This window comes from Balaenoptera acutorostrata, chromosome 8 (genome assembly GCF_949987535.1).
Source record: "Balaenoptera acutorostrata chromosome 8, mBalAcu1.1, whole genome shotgun sequence".
NCBI lineage: Eukaryota > Metazoa > Chordata > Mammalia > Artiodactyla > Balaenopteridae > Balaenoptera > Balaenoptera acutorostrata.
The window spans coordinates 37,953,612-37,977,569 of NC_080071.1; the positions used below are offsets into that span (position 1 = coordinate 37,953,612).

General features: G+C 33.8%; 1 protein-coding gene across 1 annotated transcript in view; it reads left to right on the forward strand.

Moving 5' to 3' along the window:
- The window catches only part of AGPS (alkylglycerone phosphate synthase), a 143,709-nt gene that overhangs the window by 42,356 nt on the left and 77,395 nt on the right, over positions 1 to 23,958 (forward strand). Inside the window, exons 3-8 of the mRNA XM_007190415.2 lie at positions 4,702 to 4,792; positions 6,637 to 6,757; positions 6,853 to 6,927; positions 11,690 to 11,761; positions 13,260 to 13,339; positions 14,846 to 14,926. Of these exons, the coding sequence (XP_007190477.2) occupies positions 4,702 to 4,792; positions 6,637 to 6,757; positions 6,853 to 6,927; positions 11,690 to 11,761; positions 13,260 to 13,339; positions 14,846 to 14,926 (520 nt within the window). The remainder of the gene's footprint in view (positions 1 to 4,701; positions 4,793 to 6,636; positions 6,758 to 6,852; positions 6,928 to 11,689; positions 11,762 to 13,259; positions 13,340 to 14,845; positions 14,927 to 23,958) is intronic.

Below are 23,958 nucleotides of genomic sequence, written 5' to 3' on the forward strand. Positions count from 1 at the left end.
GAGTGCTTTTTGTCACTTCCAATTAAAAATTCCTTCGGATAGGGCCCACCACTGGCTCCTTTAATATTGAATTCTGTATTATAAACATATATTTAATTTCAGTACAGAATTTATATATTACACACTGATTCCCCACCCCCCCACCCCTCCCCCTTTGGCTGTCTTTGTGAAGTCAAAGTAAACTTCTGAGGCTAGTTGCTAAAAGCTTTTGCAGTTATTCAAGCTCTGATGAAATGAGTGAGAAATAATCTTGAGCAAAAGTGTTACACTTTGAACATTTAATTTAATTTAATTTAATTTTGGCTGTGTTGGGTCTTTGTTACTGTGTGCGGGCTTTCTCTAGTTGTGGCGAGTGGGGACTACTCTTTGATGCAGTGCACGGGCTTCTCATTGCAGTGGCTTCTCTTGTTGTGGAGCATGGGCTCTAGGTGCGCAGGCTTCAGTACCTGTGGCACGTGGGCTCAGTAGTTGTGGCTCACGGGCTCCAGAGCACAGTCTCAATAGTTGTGGCGCACAGGCTTAGTTGCTCCGCAGCATGTGGGATCTTCCCAGACCAGGGCTCGAACCTGTGTCCCCTGCATTGGCAGGCAGATTCTTAACCACTGCGCTGCCAGGGAAGTCCCTTGAACATTTTAAATAGCTTGTACAACATAGATGTTAAGACCAATATATAGTCTATTCTGGTTTGTTTTCAGTATTGGTTTAATTGTTCTTTGATCTGGAATAGATAGTGACTACTAGAGTATCTCTTCTTTTCTTCATTTAAACACACACTTTTCTCCATTAAACACAAAAATAAAAATAGCTTTGAGGACTTAAATGGCCATCTTGGAAAAAAATAACTTCTGACCTTACTTCATACCAAATACAGAGATCAATTCCAGATAGGTTATAGACCTAAATACATAAGCTAAAACTATAAAATTGCTAAAAGAATATACAGAATGTCTTTCTGAATTTGAGGTAGGCAAAAAGCAGAGAACTAAAAGCATTAATATAAGGAAAAAATGAATCAGACAGCATTAAAATACAGAACTTCTTTTCATCAAAAGACTCCTTTAAGAGAGTGAAAAGACAAATCACAGAGTGAGAGAAAATATTTAATACATACATCCTTGATTTCAGAATATATAGAGAATTCTTATACATCAATAAAAACATAATAATAAATGAGTAAAAGATGAACTGGCATTGAAAACAGGATATCCAGATGGACAATAGATATATGAAAAGAAGTTCAGTTTCTTGAGTAATCAGTGAAATTCAAATTAATATTGTCAAGAGATTACCAATAGAATGTCTCATAATGAAAATAACTACAATACCAGGTGTGGAGAGGATGTGGAACAAGTAGAACTCTTTATACATTGCTGGCTGTTAACATCTTGGAAAGCTATCTGCCAGCACCTCCTAAAGCTAAACATATGCATAGACCGTGGCCTAGGAACTCCACCCTAGTTATATAGCTTTCTGAAACATGTGATATGTGATCTTAAGAAAACAAGTTTAAGAACGTCCCTGCACATACCAAAAACTGTAAACAACTCTATTTTCTGTCACCAATACAATGGATAAAGTAATTATGCTATACTCACACAGCGGAATTAAGCCATGGAAATGAATGGACTGCAACTACGTACACAAACATAGATGACTCTCACAAATATAATATTGAACAAAAGAAAGCAGATACAAAAAGTACATTTTATATGATTTCATTTATATAACGTTAACAAGATAGTTGTTCCTTTGGTGTGGGGAAAGGTGATAATGCCTGGAAAGGGGCAAGGAGAGGGATATTTCTGGGGTGCTGGTAATGTTCTATTTCTGGATCTGCATGCTGATTACATGGGAGGTTTACTTTGTAAAAATTCATTCAGCTGTACACTTTTTGTATGCATGTTATACTTCAATATTTTGTAAATAAAATGTTTATAAAATTAAACAAAGCTAAAACAGCCATAATATAGTATAGTTTTATTTGGCTGTTCTGTCATCATGGTGGGGAGAGGGAAGTAGAGAAGTTGCAAGAACATTATAGTGAAAAAAATTACCGAATATAGCTACTGTGATTTTATAAATATTCATTAATAAAGAATTTTAGAATAATGATCTCACTTGGAATGATGGTAAGGGAAGAATCAGACTAGAGGCAGCATCATATAGTATTTAAGAGCACAGACTTATTTATTACTTATTTTACCTTATTTATTACCTGGTTCATATCCTGGTTTTGTAACTTACTAGCTGTGTGACCTTGAGTAAGTTACTTAACATACCTAACATCTTAAGTTGTTTAACTTCTCTGTGCCTTAGCTTCCTCATTCATAAAATGGGGTAATAGTATCAACCTCATAACATTATTATAAGTTAATATACATAACAAACTTAGAACAATGCCTGACACATAATAACGCTTTATGTTTACTTAAATAAAAATTTGAGTACCATTTTAAAATATACATTTTGAAATTTGTTTTGGTCTTTTCTGAAAGTTATTTTATTACTGCTACAGTAACACATTGGAATATTATTGTTTGCATATCAGCCTTCTTCACTACACTGATCTAGGGTAGGATATTTATTTTATCTCTTTATTTCTAGCATTTATTGCTATTTAATACCTTGCCATCTCTGACAAGTATTTCCAAAACTGAAAAGTTGCCTCTCTAAGCACTTGAGTTTTCTGCACCAGTATTCTCATATATATACAATTTAGGATTTCTTGTATATATGAAATAATGTTTATGTTTCATATAAGCTCATTTAAATAGAGTTTGGGATAGAAGATATAGGAAACGAAATTTGAGTAGCAAATCTAGTTTTTTCATAGTATTCCTGCTCTATAGAGCTCTTTAGTGTGTTTTAAATTTATTGTAGCACTTTGTGTAAAATATAAGCACCTTGCAAATCTGGTTTATTTACCATTCCCTGTTCTTTTTCTAGTTGTCACATCATAAACTCCATGATACAGTATTATAATTTTTAAGTCATATATACTTTAAAGAAATTAAGAAAAATAGTCAATTATATTTACTCACATATTTACTCTTTCTGTCATTATTTATTCCGTTGTGAAGATTTCACTGTACATTTAGTGTTATATTTCCCTTCAGCCTATAGAAGTTCCTGTGGAATTTCTTGTAGTGTAGGTGTGCTGGCTCCAAGTTCTCTTAGTTTTCATCTGAAAATGTCTTTATTTTACTTTTGTTCTTGAAGGATATTTTCACCAGATACAAAATTCTAGGTTGGCATTCTTTTCCTTTCAGCACTTTAAAAATGTTGTTCTGTTGTTTTCTGGACTTCATTGTTTCTGATGAGAAGTCAGTCATAATTTTTGTTGTTATTACATTATAGGTAATGTGTCATTTTTCTCCAGATGCTTTTAAGATTTCTTTCTCTTCTTTCTCTCTTTCTTTTTTAAGTTGCAATTTGACTATGATGTGCCTAGTGTGAGTTTCTTTGCATTTATCTTCTTAGAGTTCTCTGACCTTCTTTAATTTGCGAACTTATGTCTTTCATCAAATTTGGAAACTTTCTGTTATTATTTCTTCAAATACTTTTTTTAGTCCTTTCCCTCTTTCCTCTTCTTCTTAGGTCTCCATTTATATGTATGTTAGTATTTTTCTGTTGTTCCATAGGTCCCTGTAGCTCTTTATTTTTTCAATCTTCTTCTCTGTTCTTCAGATTAAAAATGATTTATTGCTCTATCTGTAAGTTCACTGATGTCTCCAGTCTGCTCTTGAGTTCCTCCAATGAATTTTTATTTCAATTTTAATTATAGAATTTCTATTTTGTTCTTTTTATAATTTCTATTTCTCTGCTGAGATTTATTTTCTGTTATTCACTGGGAACATATTTCCCCTTTTGTCCTTTAGTGTAGTTATAGCTGTTTTAAAATCCTTGTGTGCTATTTCCAGTATCTTGGATCATCTTGGGGTTCTTATTAATTGCCTTTTATCTTGATTATGGATCACACTTTCTTGTTTGTTTATGTCTGGTAATTTTGAAGTGTATCTTGGACATTGTTAATGATATGTTGTAGAAACTCTGGGTTCTGTTACATTCTTCTGAAGAGGCTTTTTGTTGTTGTTGTTGTTGTTTTTAAACCAAGCAATTAACTTGACTCATCTCAAGTTTCCTTCTTTGGTGGTGAGCAGCTGAATTATCTGTTCTGTTCTTTTAAGCTTAGCTGGGCTGCTTAGTGTCTGCTCCATACATGTATAATTCAAGATCAGCCAGACATTTGGACAGAGTTTATACATAGGTCCCTCTGACTGACTCCTGGATTTGTGTGATTTTTCTGTACTCTTCCCAGATGCTGTGTTCACTGTGAGCACTGTCCTCTCATTCTTTCAGCCAGGAAGACTGTAGGTTTTCTGCATTCTTCTTTCTTTCTGTGGTACTAGCTGGGGCTTTCCCTCAGGCTAAAGCCTGTTTAAAAAATAAAACAAAACTGGAAACTCATGTAGTGCTGTTTTCTTCTTACTCCCTTACCACCTATTTTTCCCTGGTTTGGGGCTATCTATACTGCCCTCAAATAGTTGGGTTTTGTTTGTTTTGTTTTTGTCCAGAGCTTATCATTATATGTGGGAGGGTTGGTTCAATAGGAACTACCTGACCATTACTAGAAACAGAATCTAAGATTTGAACTTAAATGAAGATACTTTACTCTAATGTTTTACCTTCTTTGTACCTTAGGTACCCTCTTAGTGGCATGATTTTGCCAACTTTTAAAGAGTGGATCCAAAATACACTTGGAGTAAGTCTGGAGCATAAAACTACCTCTAAAGTAAGCAAATAAGAATGATTAATAATATTGTTAACTGAGTGTGTGTGTGTTTAATCCCAAATTAATTAGACTTATCTTAGTAATTTGTTATAGTTATTTAATATATTTGTTATTTTTTTGTTAAGAAGTTTACTAGTCATATTGGCCTTGTTAGGCTTTCTAGGGGTGATTTTTTTTTAAATTTTTTTTAGCATCACAGATATAGAGCCTAATCTCAGCATTTATCTGAGATTTATCTGGCAAATCTGTAATCCTCTCTGAGCCTCAGAGTTGTAACTGTCTGTCCTGTGTGTCACAAGTAGTAGTGAAGTTCAAATGAATGAATTCTGTGAGAGAACTTTGTTACAAAAATATAAGGTGCTGTTATTTTTAGGTTTTGTAATGAACTGACAGTAATCTAGGATTAATATAGAATAATTTAAAATAAAAATATAATGTTACATTTACTAACAAAACATTTAGAATATTTGAAGGTTGAAAAAAGTAAAGTAAAAGTTTCATTAAGATATGAGTGATAGAGAATTTTAGTTTGCTCATGTGGTATCACTTTTCTGACGGGGGTGGTTAGAATCCTTTAAACTATATACGTATTAAGCTAATGAAATAGTTAACATTTCTTTGTATAATTATAATCTTTATTATTTATTAGTATTATTCGCTATGACATGGTATTCTGCGTCCCTCTAACTGAGTATAACTTCGATAAGTGCAGGGGCTATGGCTTATACTATATTATCCACTATATCCAACATATTATTAAGGACTGTAGTTATTCAGTGAGTGCTTGTTTGGTTTATTTATAAATCCACAGTTACATTTTATTCTAGTATTAAATTAGGCTAAACAGCTAATTCCTATCCCTCCCAAACCAAATTCTTTTAACTTTTCTTTAAAGATCTCTTCTATTTCCTTTTTTGACTATTTGTGATTACTTTTTTGACACTGATGCAATCTATATACCATATTCAGAAATTTCACCAGTTTTACATGCACTTCTTTTTTCTGTTTTGAGCCCTTTCAGTTTTCAATAACTTAACAAAATAGTAATTGTATGATGGTATCTGTATGATGGTGATAATCTCATTTAACAGATGAAGAAGCCAAGGCTTGCAGAAGTTGGGTGGGTGACTTGCCCAATGTCACATAGCTTTAAAGTTGAAGATTTACTTTTCAAGTTACCTGTTAGTTGAAATTAAGTATCAAGTTTATGATTATGTTGTGAGTTTTAAAGCAGTCCTGTAAAAATGGGTTTATTACTTATTAGGAGGCTTTTTGCTGATCATTTAAAAATAATAAAAGGAAATGATAAATTTTATCTACAGGTGAAAATGTAGTTAATGCAAAAGTTAACTATCTTTCCCCCAGTGTCCCTAGTCTAAAATCAAAGATTTGAGACTTTGCTATCTTCCTTGTTCTTAATTGTAATCTTTATTTTTATTTTATTTTATTTATTTATTTTTTGACCACGCCACACAGCATGCGGGATCTTAGTTCCCTGACCAGGGATGGAACCCTGGCCGCCTGCGGTGGAAGCAGGGAGTCTTAACCACTGGACCGAAGTCCCCTTAACTGTAATCTTTAGAAATAATGAAAAGGTGGGCCATAGAAGCAAAAGAGAAAACATAGGCTTTTATAACTTATGTTACAGAATGTGATTAACCAGAGCATTTGTAATTGGTTACTGTCACAGAGTTGGTTTCCATATGTATTATTTGTTATTTTCCTATGCTTCTGTCTTAGTTTGGATGTAAAAAAATTTACATTTTGTAGTCACTCTCTGTAACATAGGTATTCAAATTTTATTTTCTAGAAATAAGTCAAAGAAAACCAATTTTATTTTCTAGGCATCCTTAAATCCTAGTGATACACCTCCTTCTATTGTAAATGAAGATTTTCTTCATGACCTTAAAGAAACTAATATTTCATATTCACAAGAAGCAGATGATCGAGTATTTAGAGCTCATGGTAAGCAACTTTATGTAAGTGCTATTTATTTTTAATTTGTAAATTTCCTATAATTTAAGATGTTTTTGCATTTTCTTTTTTAAACCTCAAAACAGGTCATTGTCTTCATGAGATATTTTTGCTCAGGGAAGGAATGTTTCAGCGAATTCCAGATATAGTTTTATGGCCAAGTAAGTTCTTGTTTTTCTTTGTATTATTAATTTAGTATTGTTAAATTTTAAGTAAATTTAGTATTGGAAATACGTACTTTTAAACATGAGCTATAAAAAATATAGATTGCTATATTTTTAGAGTTTACTAAAGGTCATATTCTTAATATGATCATCCTGAATGGTTGTTTTTAATGATTAATTTTGTTGATAATTAAATCTTCATTTAGTATGTACATATCCTTTTGTGAGGTCAGTAGAAAAATGTATTTTGGGCTAATTTGACAGCTTAATGAAATTATTATCAATCAATGATGTATTCAGATGTATAGAAACTCTTAACATAACTGATTACTGCAACTAATAATAGTAGTTTGTTGATGTTAACTTGTGGGCTAAAAAATATGGTATTCAAATGATGAAACAAGTTGTTTAATATGGATATTGTCTTTGATATAAATAATTAAATTTTGAGAAATTAATTTCATTTAGGGATTTGGCTTGAGGTGGAGGATGGATGAGCTTTCTGTTATTATTTTGCTCTTGCTGATGCTTAGGCACTATATTTATATATATGTTTGTTTTTTTTTTAAACATCTTTATTGAAGTATAATTGCTTCACAATGGTGTGTTAGTTTCTGCTTTATAACAAAGTGAATCAACTACACATATACACACGTTCCCATATCTCCTCCCTCCTGCATCTCCCTCCCTCCCACCCTCCCCATCCCACCCCCCCAGGCGGTCACAAAGCACTGAGCTGATCTCCCTGTGCTATGCGGCTGCTTCCCACTAGCTATCTATATTACATTTGGTAGTGTATATATATATGGTTTTTATATCCACGTTTTGTAGCAGAAACTTTAAGCAGAATAGGTATACTGCTCCTTACTGTCCATACTTACCTTTTAAGAAGTTCTACTGATCTTCTGATCCTTTTTTCTCTTCAGACTCCATAAAAGGATTATATAGAATGTTTTATTTTTCAAAAAATTGCCTCATTCATGGACTCTCGGTTCTTAGATGTGATCCTTTTCCTTTTCAGGGAGTATCTGAGGGAAAAATCCTACTTTAATTTGGGGATAGGAAGGAGGGTGACATATATAGGGAGAAAAGAATCTATTTGAATTGGTATTGGTGCCCAAACCAAGTCTAAAATTTTGTTCTGTTGAATCTTCCAGTGTAAGAACTTCTTGGAAATAGTTTGTTTCCCAACAGGTTGTCAGTTAACTGTGGCCTTTATTTAACTTTAATGTAAATTTCCTTTTGGTAATAAAGTTCACGTTTTTCTTTGCATGAGGGTAAGTTTTGAGACAATATGGCAATTTGAGACAATGTGGTATTCCATAGAGTGGAGGTGGCTTTCTCATCTTGCAGTTTAAATATCTACACACCATATCTGTATATATACATATGTACACATACCTAGGAAGTCTGTCATTGTGGATGTCTTTAAGTCTGTCTGTAATTGGAGTCTGAATTCTACATGTTGCTTTAATAGGATGTCTAGGGCTTATCTAAGAGTAAGAACTTGTAATATATGGAACTTTCCTGATTTGGAGTCATACTTAAACCAGGATTTGTCACCATTGTGACCTGTACACAGTGTAGCTATTTCTACCTTTCATTTAGTTTGGACAAGTAGTTACTTACTTATACATTGTATGTTGTCTGTGGTAAGTATACTTATAAAAATAAAGTTTCCTTTAGCAATATTTATTCAATTTATGCATTATTTTCAGCAGTCTAAATATCGAAACTTTAGGCCTGTGAAAATATGTGCTAGGTACTGTTCTAGGTATTGAAGATAAGACACTGAACAAAACACAAATCCCTATTCTCAGGTGCTATACAATTAAGTGGGGGCGGGAGGAGACAGAACAATAAACAAATATTTAATGTAGTGAAGGGTGGTAAATGTTATAAAGAAAAACAAGGCACAGTAAAAAGATAGAGAATAAATCGGGTGGGCAGTGGGATGAGGGAGTGCTGTGTCAAATAACATTGTAAAGGAAAGCTTCCGATTTGGTGACAATCCTTGAAATAGTTTTGCCTTATTAAAGGTTTTTTAACAGACATCTTTGGGTATTTTATTAATTATTGATGAACTAGTATTCCATTTATTAAAAATTTTTACCACAGATAGTGAGCTTTATAGGCTTAATCTGAAAGCTTGAAAATAGATTTTTATTAAATTTGGAATGATGCAAATGACATATTCCTAGCTTTAAGAAAACCTGGGAAATGATAATCATAACTTTTATAGAACAGTATTTTTACTTTCATAAATGGATATTAATTTGTATATTTTCATTTGTATCCTTATTTCCCTTTCAGGTCCTAAGCAAGTGATACTCAATTTTTGCATAGTTTCCTTGCTTCAAATCTCTTTTTCCTCCATGCCATTACATAATTTATCAGGAGATTGATCTTTCTAAAACACTCTCTTTGCCATGTTGTTCCCCTCCTTAATTCCCTTTTGCTAGTCAAATTGAGTCTTAGCACCTCTTGTTTGGTGTTTAAAGTCTTCTGCCTTCAGGATTTTAATACTTAACTTTTACACTGAAAAGTACCCTTTGGTGTGTACAGTAGAAAGGAGTTCGTATGCAGTATATCATGTATAATGTTTAAAGTTTTGTTTAAAGAACAATAAAGAATCATCAATGGATGCAAAAATTAGTGGGCAAAAGTATGAAACATTTATGTAATCAAAGTATTTCCTCACGAGATATTTATTAATTATAATTTTTTAAAATAAATTTACTTATTTGTTTTTATTTTTGGCTGTATTGGGTCTTTGTTGCTGTGCGTGCGCTTCCTCTAGTTGTGGCACGCAGGGGCTACTCTTCGTTGTGGTGCACGGGCTTCTCATTGTCGTGGCTTCTCTTGTTGCGGAGCACGGGCTCTAGGCGCGCGGGCTTCAGTAGTTGTGGCACGTGGGCTCAGTAGTTGTGGCTTACGGTTTCTAGAGCGCAGGCTCAGTAGTTGTGGCAGGGGGGCTCAGTTGCTCTGCGGCATGTGGGATATTCCCAGACCAGGGCTCGAACCCCTGTCCCCTGCATTGGCAGGTGGATTCTTAACCACTGCGCCACCAGGGAAGCCCTATAGTGTTTTTAAATGGAGAAACCTAACAGTTGGCCCTTCTGATCCAAGGGTTCCACATCTGTAGGTTCAACCAATGCTGTTCAAAAGTATTTGGAAAAAAAATTACATAAAGGCAACATGCCAGCAACTATTTATATAGCATTTACATTGTATTTACAACTATTTGCATAGCATTTACATTGTATTAGGTATTATAAGTAATCTAGAGATGATTTAAAGTATACAGAAGGATGTGCTGTAGGTTATGTGCAAATACTATGTCATTTTCTTTTTTTTTTTAACATCTTTATTGGAGTATAATTGCTTACAATGGTGTGTTAATTTCTGCTTTATAACAAAGTGAATCAGTTATACATATACATATGTTCCCATATCTCTTCCCTCTTGCGTCTCCCTCCTTCCCACCCTCCCTATCCCACCCCTGTAGGTGGTCACAGGGCACCGAGCTGATCTCCCTGTGCTATGCGGCTGCTTCCCACTAGCTAGCTATTTAACGTTTGGTAGTGTATATATGTCCATGCCACTCTCTCACTTTGTCCCAGCTTACCCTTCCCCCTCCCCATATCATCAAGTCCATTCTCTAGTAGGTCTGTGTCTTTATTCCCGTCTTGCCCCTAGGTTCTTCATGACCACTTTTTTTTTTTCTTAGATTCCATATATATGTGTTAGCATACGGTATTTGTTTTTCTCTTTCTGACTTACTTCACTCTGTATGTATGTCATTTTCTTTAAGGGACCTGAGCTTCCCAGATTTTGGTGTCTGTAGGGGTCCTGGAACCTATCCCCTGTGGATACTGAGGGACTACTGTACTGTGTTACTAAATGATGAAAGTTAACATTACCAGCAATGAGACTTATCTACATCATGCGCCTCCAGTTATAATGCACTGAGAAAGGCACAGCATCACTTCTGTGGAATTCCTGCCAAAATGTATAAACTGAATTTAATCCTAAGGAAATAAGCAAACCGAAATTGAGGGACATTCTATGAAATAACTGACCAGTGCTCTTCAAAACTGTCAAGGTCAAAGTAGATTGAGGAACTATTTCAGAGTAAAGAAGACTAAGGAGATAGTCTTGGTTGCAACAGAGGCAGAGAATGAGGACTCGCGGGTGGAAGTTAGAGGGGCAAATGGGAAGAACTTTCTAACAGTCTGAGCTGTCCATCAATGGAACAGGCTTGAGAAATTTTGAGCTTCTGGTGCCTGGAAGTTTGGAGTCAGGGAGCTCAAAGGTCTTTAAAAAAAAAAAAAAAGACTAAGGAGATGTGACAACTAAAATGCAGTATGTGATCCTGGTCCAGAAAAGAGGACATTAGTGGAACAGCTGGCAAATTTTGATTAAGGTCTCTTGATTAATTAATAGTATTGTATCAGTGTCAATTGCTTGGTTTTTATAGTTTTTATAGTTATATAAGATGTTAGTATTTGCAGCTACTGGGTGAAGGAAATCTTTGTACCATTTTTGCAACTTTTTTGTAAGTATAAAATTATTTAAAAATGAAAAGTTAAAAAAGAGAAAAAACAGTTTTTTTTAATATAGTGATTTAATGTGTTAATGAGTGAATAAATGAAGGAAAAGTTTAGACACTGAAGAACTCTACAGACCTTTGTTTTGTAGGGTTACCCAGATTTTGTTCATGCCCTTGTGATTAATTTATTTTCCCTTTTTTCAACAGCGTGTCATGATGATGTAGTTAAGATTGTGAATCTAGCGTGCAAATATAACCTTTGTATCATACCAATTGGTGGTAGGTATTGTGTGTTTTGAATTTTAATGTGATGTAAATTTGTTCTATTTTAAATTTTTGTGCCATCCCACTGAAAACATTCTTATAATTATGAAATGGTTATTTTGAAAAATTGGTTTATGGTGTTTATTGGTTATGCTGGTTTATTTCTGTTCTGAGTAAATCTACCTGAACTGTTTGAGACATGATTTACCCTTAGTTCATGGCTTCTTTCCCATATGGATCCTAATTGAAGCTGTGGCTTACTGCCTAAATAAGAAAATGTTCCTGCTTTAGTAGTTACTTTCTAACCTTTATCTTAATAGAGAGAATATTATTTTTCAAAGGCTAACTATACCCAACATAAATCTTTGAGAAGAAGGGATATGCAACCAGGACAGTGATAACCAAATCAGTAATATCTTTTAATACTGAAAACTAACATTATTTTACATTTTAAGACAAATTTAATCTCTCTTGATCATTCACCAACCACATCATTTTAACAGCTTACACAAGCCAAAGGAAATTGCCTTCACTGACTGAATTGGCATTGATGGAATGGAAATGGGACCTCTGCAAATCAGAAGTTCCAGATACCTTCTTCAGCTGATACTTTGCGTTGAATTCATGCAAAAAAGGCATTACACTGCCACTCTTAATGAAATATTTTTCTGATTTCAAATGACTTTGACAAGAAATAGTGGTTACTAATCACAGACATGTTCTTAACATTGTTTCACTGTGTAGATCAATACCCCCTGTACTTGCATCAAGGTGACTTCCACTTATATTCTGTCCAAAAGATATGAAAGTACCAATTCAAACTTTATTCTGCTATATGATGGTACAGATCTGGTTAAGAACTGAGAACACCGTATTGTTGCGTATTGTTATCAAGAAAACATTTTTCCTTTGACAACAAATGTTAAGTAGGAGTACATTGTTTAAGTTCTTCTATGTATTAATTATTCTATATTAAAATCACTTTTTCACCAAAGAACATATAAATTTGTTTTTGAATATCATATAATCTGGGCAGTTTTAACTTTATATTCTAATTTATTAAAGCCTTTTTGCCTGGGTGTGTAAGATAATATTTTAAGTGATAAGTGAATCTCATAAATATGGCAGAAAGGAGATAATGGTGTCTCTAGTTGTATAGGATGGTTATTTTTTCTTCTACGCTCTCTCTCCACAGTAATCATTAGCTTAGAACTTTTCTAATCATGTTTTTGGAGTTCCACAAATTGCTAGGGGCTTCACTTGAGTGTGCCCAGGGGATGGAGCCATATCCCATTACTTTCAGCTCCATAATATTTCTTCATTTTGGCATGCACCATAAAATTAAGGTGAGTTTGCTTATAGTGTGTTAGCATTTGCAAATTACATTTTGCAAAGTAGAAATAGGTATTATTTCCTAGAGGGCCTATCTGTATACTTTGTCTTAGGGATTTACCCTAGAAATGTAGCTAAAAGTAAAATATTTAAGCATAGCTATTGTTTCCTATTTTGGCAGGAGGAACAAGTGTTTCCTATGGCCTGATGTGTCCTGCAGATGAGACAAGAACAATAATTTCTTTGGACACTTCACAAATGGTATATGATAATTCAAGATGTATTTGAAGATAGTGTTTGGTTTTAAAGTTGTCTTTATGGCTCAGTCTTAGTTATTTTTAAAAAGGTATATTGTCCATTTTGTTTAAAATTTTTTTCATCATTATATTTTACCTTTGTCTTCAGACCTCTAAAAGCTAAGTTCACTCTTACTCTAAGTCATATATCTTGATGGATTCTACCAAATTGACATGTGAAATTGACAATTTGAGAAGCATGGATTGGAATAGTGATACAATAGATGACCTGATTTGTATTGTTAAAAAACAAATAATATTTGTTAATGTTAATTTGAATCATCAAAACTTAGTTGTTCCCCAAAGTTTTACTAATGCTATTGCATTTTTGCTTTTGGAAGAATAGAAGAGCTAGTTAATTTTAAAATTAACTTAAAATTAATAAAGGTGCTAATAAACTTTAGGATTATTTTGTGAAATTTTGGTTCATTATGGTCCAAGAGTTGGCCATTGTGCTATGTTAAAGTTTTAGTTTGCGTATGAACTTAATCTTTGTATAGTCAACAATATTCCTGTTTATATAATCTTTTATTATAATTAAAAATTTAATATTTTTTTAAAAATATTTATTTATTTATTTATTTATTTATGGCTGTGTTGGGTCTTCGTTTCTGTGCGAGGGCTTTCTCTAGTTGTGGCAAGCGGGGGCCACTCTTCATCGCGGTGCGCGGGCCTCTCACCATCGTGGCCTCTCCTGCTGCGGAGCACAGGCTCCAGATGCGCAGGCTCAGTAATTGTGGCTCACGGGCCTAGTTGCTCCGTGGCATGTGGGATCCCCCCAGACCAGGGCTCGAACCCGCGCCCCCCGCATTGGCAGGCGGATTCTCAACCACTGCGCCACCAGGGAAGCCCAAAAATTTAATATTATTTTATTGAAGTTTTTCAAGCATCCAAGTAGAGAGAATAGTATTTCTAGTCTCTAGATTAAATAAGTATTTACATATATTGGCTTTATCTTTTTTCCTCTACTATTTTTAAAGCAAATCCTGATAATATGCTACTTTATACCAAATATTTCTGTGTATTTCTTTTAAAAAGGACATTTTCTCACTATATTATTATCACTTCTGGCAAAATTAAAAGTAATTCCTTATATCATTTAATATCCAGTCCACATTCATTTTCCAGTTGTCTCAAAATTGTCTTTATTTTATAGTTCATTTCATTGTTCGAATGGGGATTCAGACAAGGCCTGCATTAGCTTTTGGTGGTTTCATTTAGTCTCATTTTATCTGAAACCCTCTTCCTCACTTTCTGAATGTCTATGTTTTAAACCAACTCCTGTGCAATATACTGCCTGTGTTACTATGTCTGTCATGTTGTATAGTCAGGAACAAGTGGAGCTTTCTAGTGTGGGTAACCCTACTTGCTTAATTTCTATCTTGTCACTTGCTGCTTTCAGTTAGGAAGGTATATTTCCTGAGAAAGTGTCTGTTCCTGGAGATGAAACTTCTTTCTTCTTTTGCAACAGAATCGAATCCTCTGGGTTGATGAGAACAATCTGACAGCTCATGTAGAGGCTGGCATAACAGGACAAGAGTTGGAAAGACAGGTATGTTATTTAAAATTTTCAAAACTGCTGTGTATCCCCTCTATGAATAAAGTACCTTTCACAATATATTCACTGAACAAGCTTTCTCTGTTTCTGTTGTGGCTCAGATATTGAGCTAGATGCTATGAACACAGTAGTGAATAAGACACCCATCCCCTACCCTACGAAAGCTTACGTTATATTATGACAGAAAGTTAGGTAAATAGACAATATGACTCAGTGAGCATTGCTAGGTGAAGGCTGAATGTGGGGTGTTAAGGCTTATCAAATGGGGTTCGAAGAGAAGTTGAACAAAGATGGTATCACAGAGGACTCGGCATTTAAAATGAGGATTAAATTAGGATGAGTGAGAGTGAAAAGGAAATGGGGTTGGGGAGAACAATCCAGTCAGGGGAAGCAGCATGTGCGGAAGATTTACAGGCAGCTGTTGCTTTGGGGGATCTGCAGATAGCTGAATATGGCTGAGATCTAGTCTGTGTATATGGGAGAACACATATTCTTGGTGTTTGTATTTTGGGTGAGTGTACGTATAGTAGTGGTAAAGGGTGAAGCCAGGAAAACATGAAGAGGTCAGATCATAAAGCCGCAAAAGTTTGAACTTTACCTTTGTACTTAGTTTTCGTGAGCTACTGTGTGGAGGATGGATGGGCATGTAAAGGTGGATTAAGTGGCTGCTGCAATAATTTGGACAAGAGCTGATAGTGACTTGAGACAGAGTAGCAAGAATGGAGCGAAACAGAACAAGTTGGACACAGAAGTCTCAGAAATTAATGATAAATTTGATCAATTTGGGTAGATGTTGGTATTTGCTATTCATTGAAATTTTCAAAGCATAATTTTATTGAAAACTGCTCATCTCATGAATAAGTGGAACTCCTGGAGTCCTTATAGCACTTTTTTGGGATCCTAATGAATTTTAGGAAACTTGAGGTTCTCTTCATGGATTCTAAGCCATTAATTATTAAAATGGATTGGTTTCTTCAGCCCTTTCAAATATGGTCAAGATGACTGTAACTCAGCTTTTGTAAACAAACGTTAGAAAGTCCAGTTCGCTGGTGATGAACTGACCATTTTGTTCAATTTGGGTTACAGAGACCCCTCTTTCCTACCTTTTTTTTTTTTTTTTTCTTCCTACCTTTTAACAACACAGAAATGTGACATGCTTGTTGATCTTTTTTTTATTATCTTTTTCCATATTCATGGTAAAGAGTTGAATGAAGTTGGTATGCTGGTGACCAATTCTGGATGAAAGGCTTTGAAAAACATTATTAAACTTTTATCTTTATTTTTGAGTTAATGCACTAAGATACAGAGAACTAGAATAAAATTGAACATATTCATTGAGGCATTAAAGATCTTCAGTAAGTCAAGGTTTTATATAATTCAAGGTAATTAGGTTTGTTAATTATTATAGTTTATAATGAACTTTGTGGGTTGAATAATAGTATTTAATGAAAAAAACCTGTAAAAAGGCCTGTATTAGTCTTCTGTTATGCTGAGAGGCATTATCAACACAGAGATTTTTTTTTTTATAACAAAGGATGGCCTTTCATGTCTATAATTTTATATCCTTTATTATAGCATTTGATGTAGTATTTTAACCTTTCCAAGTTTTTTTTTTTAAAGGTTAGAATTAAAATTCAAGGAACATATTTCCTTGAAATTTAAATGACATTTTCCTAGACTAGGAACTTCTGATATTTTACCTACTAGTTTATTTCCCTAAATGCCAATATAGAACATTTCTTTTTGCCTCTAGTAGACTCTAATATAGTTTCTACAGCTGTATTGATCCCAGTTCAAGTTCTTCCTCATTATGCTTCTGTATTCTTCAGTTTCTTCTTCAGCTGAGGTAACCAACTTAAAACTTCCTGCTTTTTCATTCTAGAAGTTTTAATAAAATGACACAAATATATTAGTTGGGTAGCACAAATTTTCATCTTTTTAACTTGTAGATTACATTTTTTAATATGTATGAAATTTAAGGGAGGTCATTAAATGTTAACTTTGGATTTTGGGAATCTGTTTCTAGGTGTATTAAATATTTGGCTACTTAATTTCATTAGTTAATAGTCTGGGGATATGTGACTTATGATTTCCCCCCACTAGGAATGCATTTCTCAATGCCTCAGTTTCTTTATCTATAAAATGGAGATAATACCTACTTCATAAAGTTTTTGTTAGGAGGAAATAAGTTAATAATGTAAAGTACTTAGAACTTTTATTCATTCCACTGATTTTTATTGAGTACTATCTGCTTCATTCAAACACAGCTGACTTTAAATATTTCTTCTATATGCCAAAGACTCCTAAATTTGTATCACCTCAGGCTTCTTTCTTGAACTCTAAACTTGCATATCCACTTGCCTAGTTGACGTCTCCACTTGTATATCTAATACACATTTCAAACTTAACATTTAAAAAAATTGAATTTCAATTTTCCCTCCACAATTTGCTTATTCTGCAGCCTTCTCATTCCCAGTTGGTGGAAATTCAGTTCTTTGGGAAGCTTGAGCCAAAATCCTGAGTCTTTTTTTTTCTTTTTAGTATTTCTAAAAGGTCTTTTTATTTTTAAAAATATTTATTTATTTGACTGCATTGGGTCTTAGTTGTGGCATGTAGGCTGTTTGTTGCAGTGCATGGGCTTCTCTCCAGTTGTGATGCTCAGGCTCTAGAGCATGCGGGCTCAGTAGTTGTGGCATGCAAGCTCTCTAGTTGTGGGACGTGGGCTTCAGAGCGCATGGGCTCAGTAGTTGTGGTGTGCAGGCTCTCTAGTTGTGGTGCATGGGCTCAGTAGTTGCAGCGCACGGGCTCAGTAGTTGCAGTGCAGGGGCTTAGTTGACCCGCAGCATGTGGGATCTTAGTTCCCCGACCAGGGATCAAATCCGCGTACCCTGCATTGGAAGGCGGATTCTTAACCACTGGACCACCAGGGAAGTCCCTGCTTTTGTTGCGTTTATAATAGTTTCATTGAGATATAATTGTCATACAATACTGTAAACTGCAGTCATTTAAAGTGCACAACTTGATAAGGTTTGGTATATGAATACAACCATGAAACCATCACCACAATCAAGATATAGAACACATGCACCAATCCCAAAAGTTTCCTTTGGCCTCTTTATAGTTCTCTCCATCCCACCTTTTCCATGTTCCTGGCAATCACTGATATGCTTTCTGTCACTGTAGATTTGTTTGAATGTCCTACAGTTTTATTAAAATGAAATCACATACTCTTTTTTTACAAGGGTGGGGCGAGGGTTGGCTTCTTTCACTAGGCATAATTATTTTGAGATTCATCACTAGGCATAATTATTTTGAGATTCATGCATATTGTTGCATGTATCATTATTTTATTCCTTTTTGTTGCTCAGTAGTATTCAGTTGTATAGATACACCACTGTTTGTTTATCCATTCACTTGTTGAATGCTTGGATTACTTCCAATTTTGGGCTATTACAAATAAAGCTGCTTTGAACATTCATGTGTAAGTCTTTGTTTGGACATATACCTTCCTTTCTCTTGGGTAAGTATCTAGAAATGAAATGGCTAAATCATTTGGTAGATATATATTTACCTTTTTGAAAAACCACCAAACGTTTTCCCAGAGTGATTGCATCATTTGATATTCACACTAGCACTGTATGAGTTTCTCTACACCCTTGCCAATATTTGTTATTGTTAGTCTTTTAAAGTTTAGTTGTTCTAGTAGGTTTGTTATGGTATCTTATTATGGTTTTAATTTGCATTTCTCTAATGACTAATGATGTTGGAGATCTTTTCAAGCGCTGTTTGCCATCCATATATCTTCTTTGGTGAAGTGTCTCTTCAAGTTGCTTGCCCAATTTTAAAATTGGATTGTTTTCTTTTTATTGGGTTTTGAGAGTTTTTTTTAACATATTCTGGACATAAGTTCTTTTCTAGATATATACTTTGCAAATATTTTCTCCCAGTCTGCAGCTTGTCTTTTCATTCTCTTAACAGAGTCTTTTGAAGAGTAGATGGTTTTTAATTTTGATGAAGTACAGCATACTTAATTTTTTACTTTATATATCATGCTTCTACTGTCATATCTAGAAACTTTTGCTTCACCTGAAGTTACAAAGATTTTCTCCCATTTAAGTTTCATAGTTTTTAGTTTCTATTCAAGTCTGATGAGTTTTGAAGATTTTGAGTTAATGTTCATGTATGGCGTGAGGGATAGGTTGAAGTTCATTTTTTTTGCATATGGATAATCAGTTGTTCCAGCACCATTTGTTGAAAATACTATCCTTTCTTCACTGAATTGACTTTGCACCATCATAAAACATGTCTGTTGTCATTTTTATATAATATGTAATATATAATAATGTGCATCTAGTCTGGACTCTATTTTGTTCCATTGATCTATTGTATATCTTTATGCCAGTACCACACTATTTGGATTCTTGTGGCTTTATCATAAATCTTTTTCAAAGTTGTTTTGGTGATTCTGGGTTCTTTGTATTTCTATATGATATTTATAATCACCTTGTCAATTTCTATTAAAAAAAGTAGCCTGTTGGGGTTTTGATTGGGATTACATCAACTCTATACATCAATTTGGGGAGAACTGACATCTTAATGTTGAATCTCCTGACCCATGAACATGGTATAACTTTAGTTTTTTTAAGGTCTGTTAATTTCTCTCAGCTGTGTCTTGTGGTTTTTAGTGTACAAATATTTCATATTTTTAATAGATTTGTCCTTAAGTATTATATATTTTTATAAATGGTATTTTTAAAAGTTTTCAATTTCTGAGTGTTCTTTATTACTATATAGAAATAAAATTGATTTTTGTGTATAACTCTTATATCTAGCAATCTTACTAAATTCACTAATTAGTTTTAAAAGTTTTAGCTCCCATTAGATCTACTACATTTATGATCAGGTCCTTTGTGAATAAAGACAATTTTACTTCTTCCTTTCTAATCAGTATGCCTTTATTTCTTTTTCTCACCTGATTGCACTGACTAGAACCTCCAATGCACTGTTGAAAAGAAGTGAAAGTAGACACCCTTATCTTGTTCCTGATTTAAGAGAGATGCATTCAGTTCTTCACCATTAAGTATGATGTTAATACTTAATGTATAGGAGTTTTTTTTGTAGATGCCCTTAATCAAGTTGAGGAAGTTCCTTCTACCTTAGTTTGTAGAGTGTTTTTATTAGGAGTGGATTTTGGATTTTGTCAAATGCTTTGTGTCTTAAGGTGGAAGATGAGGTGATTTATTTGAGGCCTTTCTTCTTTTTTAATATAGGTTTTCAGTACTATAAATTTCCTCCAACTCTTGCTTTAGTGGTATCCTACAAATTTTGATATGTCTGCTCAATTTCATTCATTTCAAAATATTTTCTACTTCCCTTTTGATTCTTTCTTTGACCTATAGGTACTTATAAGTTGTTATTTCATTTCCACTTACTGGGGGATTTTTCTAAACATCTTTCTGTTACTGATTTCTATGTTAATTCCATTGTGTTCAGAAAACATTCTTTATATGACTTAAATCCTATCAAATTAATTGATACTTGTTTTATGGCCTACAGTATGGTCTGTCTTGTAAATGTTCCATGTACACTTGAAAAGAATTTGTCCTCTGCTGCTGTTGGTTGGAGTGGTCTATACATGTCTGTTAGGTCAAATTGATTTATAGTGTTGTTCAGGTCTTCTGTATTTAAAAAAAATTTCTATCTACTTGTTCTATCAATTATTGATGGAAGGGAATTACAGTCTCCAACTATTATAGATCTATTTTTTCTTGCAGTTCTATCAGTTTTCACTTCATATATTTAAAGCTCTGTTATTGGGGGAATAAATACTGAGGATTGTTATTGCTTCTTGACTAATGAACAATTTTGTTACTGTGAAATGACCTTCCTTCTTCCTGATAGTATTTTTTGCTCTGAGATCTACTTCATCTGATGTTAAAACAGCCATTCCAGTTTTATTTTGACTGTTGTTAGCATGGTATATCTTTTTCTTTTTTCCATTTTAAAATTTTTTACTAATTTATATTTTTATATTTCAAGTGTTTTTCTTATAGACAGCGTACAATTGGGTCTTTCCTTTTTATCTAACATGACAGTCTCTACCTTTTAATTGGGGTGGTTAGACTTTTTACCTTCAATGTGGTTTATTGATGTGGTTCAGTTTAAGTCTGTCATCTTGCAATTTGTTTTCTATCTTTCCTATCTGTGTTTTCTCCTTTTCCACTTTTACTGCCTTTTCTTAGATTGAATATTTTTTTTAATGATACCATTTTATCTTTTTTCTTTCTTCATTAGCTATAACTTTTTGTTTTGTTCTTTTAAGGGTTTCAGGTTCTATAGTGTATATCTTTAACTTAAAATAGTCTGCTTTAAGGTGATAATGTATATAACACTTAGAGTTTAGCATAAGAACCATAAAATATTATACTTCCCTTTCCCCTTGTCTCTCTGTGCTGTTGTCATACATTCTACTTTTACATATATTGTAAAACCTATAGTATATTGTTATAATTTTTGTTGAAATAGTAAGTTATCTTTTAAAGATATTTAAACAGTAAGAAAACATCTTTTATATTTACCCATCTAGTTACCCTTTATGGTGCCTTTTAATTCAATCTGATGATATTTTCCTTCTGCTTGAAGTACTTGTTTTAAATATCTTTAGTGTGAGTCTGCTGTTGATGAATTTTTTTTGCTTTTGTTTGTCTGAAAATATCTTTGTTTCATATTTTTTTAACACTTTATTTTTTAGAGCAATGTTAGGTTTAAAACAAAATTGAGAGGGAGGTACAGAGATTTCCCACATGCCCCTGCCCCCATGCATGCATAGCCTCCCCCATTAGCAACATCACTGGAAGTTTGTACCCCTTGACCACTATCTTCCCATTTCCCCCAACCCCTCATCCTCTGATAACCACCAATCTATGCTTCTATGAGTTCAACTTTTTTAGATTCCACATAAAGTGATATAATGACATTGAGATTTCTTTTACCAAGGGTGAACCTACATTGGCACATCATAATTACAAAAAGTCCATAGTTTATTTTAGGGTTCACTTGTGGTGGTGTATATTCTGTGGGTTTGGACAGATGTATAAATAATCACTGAGTAGCCTTCATTATAATATTAGAGTATTTTCACTGCTGTACATTCTCTGTGCTCTCCCTGTTCATTTTCTCACCCCCCAACCCCTGGCAACCACTGATCTTTTTATTGTTTCCATAGTTTTGTCTTTTCCAGAATGTCATATAGTTGGGATCACAGAATATGTGGCCTTTTCAGATTGGCTACTTTCATTTAGTAATATACGTTTAAGTTTCCTCCATGTCTTTTCATGGCTTGATAGCTTATTTCTTTTCAGCACTGAATAATATTCGATTGTCTGGATGTACCACAGTTTATTTATCCATTCACCAATCTTGGTTGCTTCCGAGTTTTGGCAATTATGAATAAAGCTGCTTTAAACATTTATGTGCAGGTTTTTATGTGGACATAAGTTTTCAACTCCTTTGAGTAAATACAAGGAGTATGATTACTGAATTGTATGGTAAGAGTATGTTTAGTTTTGTAAGAAATTGCCAGATAGTCTTCCAAATTACCATTTTGCATTCCTACCAGCACTGAGAGTTTCTGTTGCTCCACATCCTCTCTAGCATTTGGTGTTGTCAGTGTTCTGGATTTGGGCCATTCATATAGATGTGTAGTAGTATCTCATTGTTATTTTAATTTGTGTTTCCCTGATGACATATGATGTGGAACATCTTTTCATATGATCATTTGCTATCTTCAGTGAGGTATCTGTTAAGGTCTTTGGTCCATTTTTTAATTGTTTTTTTTCTTATTGTTGAGTTTTAAAAGTTTTAAGAGTTCTTTGTGTGTGTGTGTGCGTGCGCGCATGTGTGTGTATTACTTTCAGAAAAATTGAAAGGTATTAGTCTTTTGAGAGTAAATAATATGAATATAGATTGTTTGGGAATTAAGGAAGGAATATCATGGTCTGATAATCTTCATTTTAGCTTTCAGTCTTGTATTTAAGCTACTTATTTGTGAGTGGTTATTAACCTCTTAAAATTAAATAAATGTATTGAATGTTTAGTGAAAAAATTCTATTATGTAATAATTGATGTCTTTTAAAATCTTGTTTTCCTAGCAGCAAAATTAGACATGATAAATAATTTGCATTGCTTGTGTGCAAAAGCTAACAAATTGTATTCAACCTATAGGTTCTCAAGTTCTGGATTACAGCTTTCATACCATACTTAAATACACAGATATAAACATAGCTGACATACTCTATATCTCTGCATGGCTTACTTGAAAAACAGAAACAGTTGCTTAAATGGATGACTATCAAAATGGTCAACACAGATTGATGGGCTTGAGTGCAGTAGACAGTGGGTATGCAGATGGTAGTGTCTGTACCATTTGACATGAGATGGCTGAGTCTTTAAAATGATTTTAGTGGAATGGCTTTGGTGTTGTTGCAGTAAAGGGCATCCATCCAACCTCAGGTGCTGTGCAGATGGCAAAGCCACGCTAATATAGAAAAATGAGAAACAAGTGACTATTTAATGTACAGGAATGCATGATCTGCGTCACAAATACATGATGGTATTACATGCAGGAAACCTAGCCAGATGGCTGTACATTAAAACACATGACTCCTTGAGAGAATTAAGTACAGGCAATTTGCTCAGATTTTCTGCAGACCTGCTGCAGATTATATTAGGGTAGGGAGCATAAGAGATTAAGTGCTTTATTTATTGAAAGTGTTTAGATGAAGTTGGCAATTATTTAAGCATAATCTGATCTCCATAAGTAGTTAAATTGTCTCTGTGGAAAAAAAAAAAAGAAGGGAGGGTAGTTGGCTTTAACATAAAAGAATGTAAGGAGTAAGATTGGCTGGTGAACCTGTGGAAAATACAACTGTCTTTTGGCCCATATTTTTCCACTAGGCAAAAGCTTAAAAATATTTTTAGACAAGTATGATAAACGTATTTCTTTTTCTATATAGGTTTTAATGAGT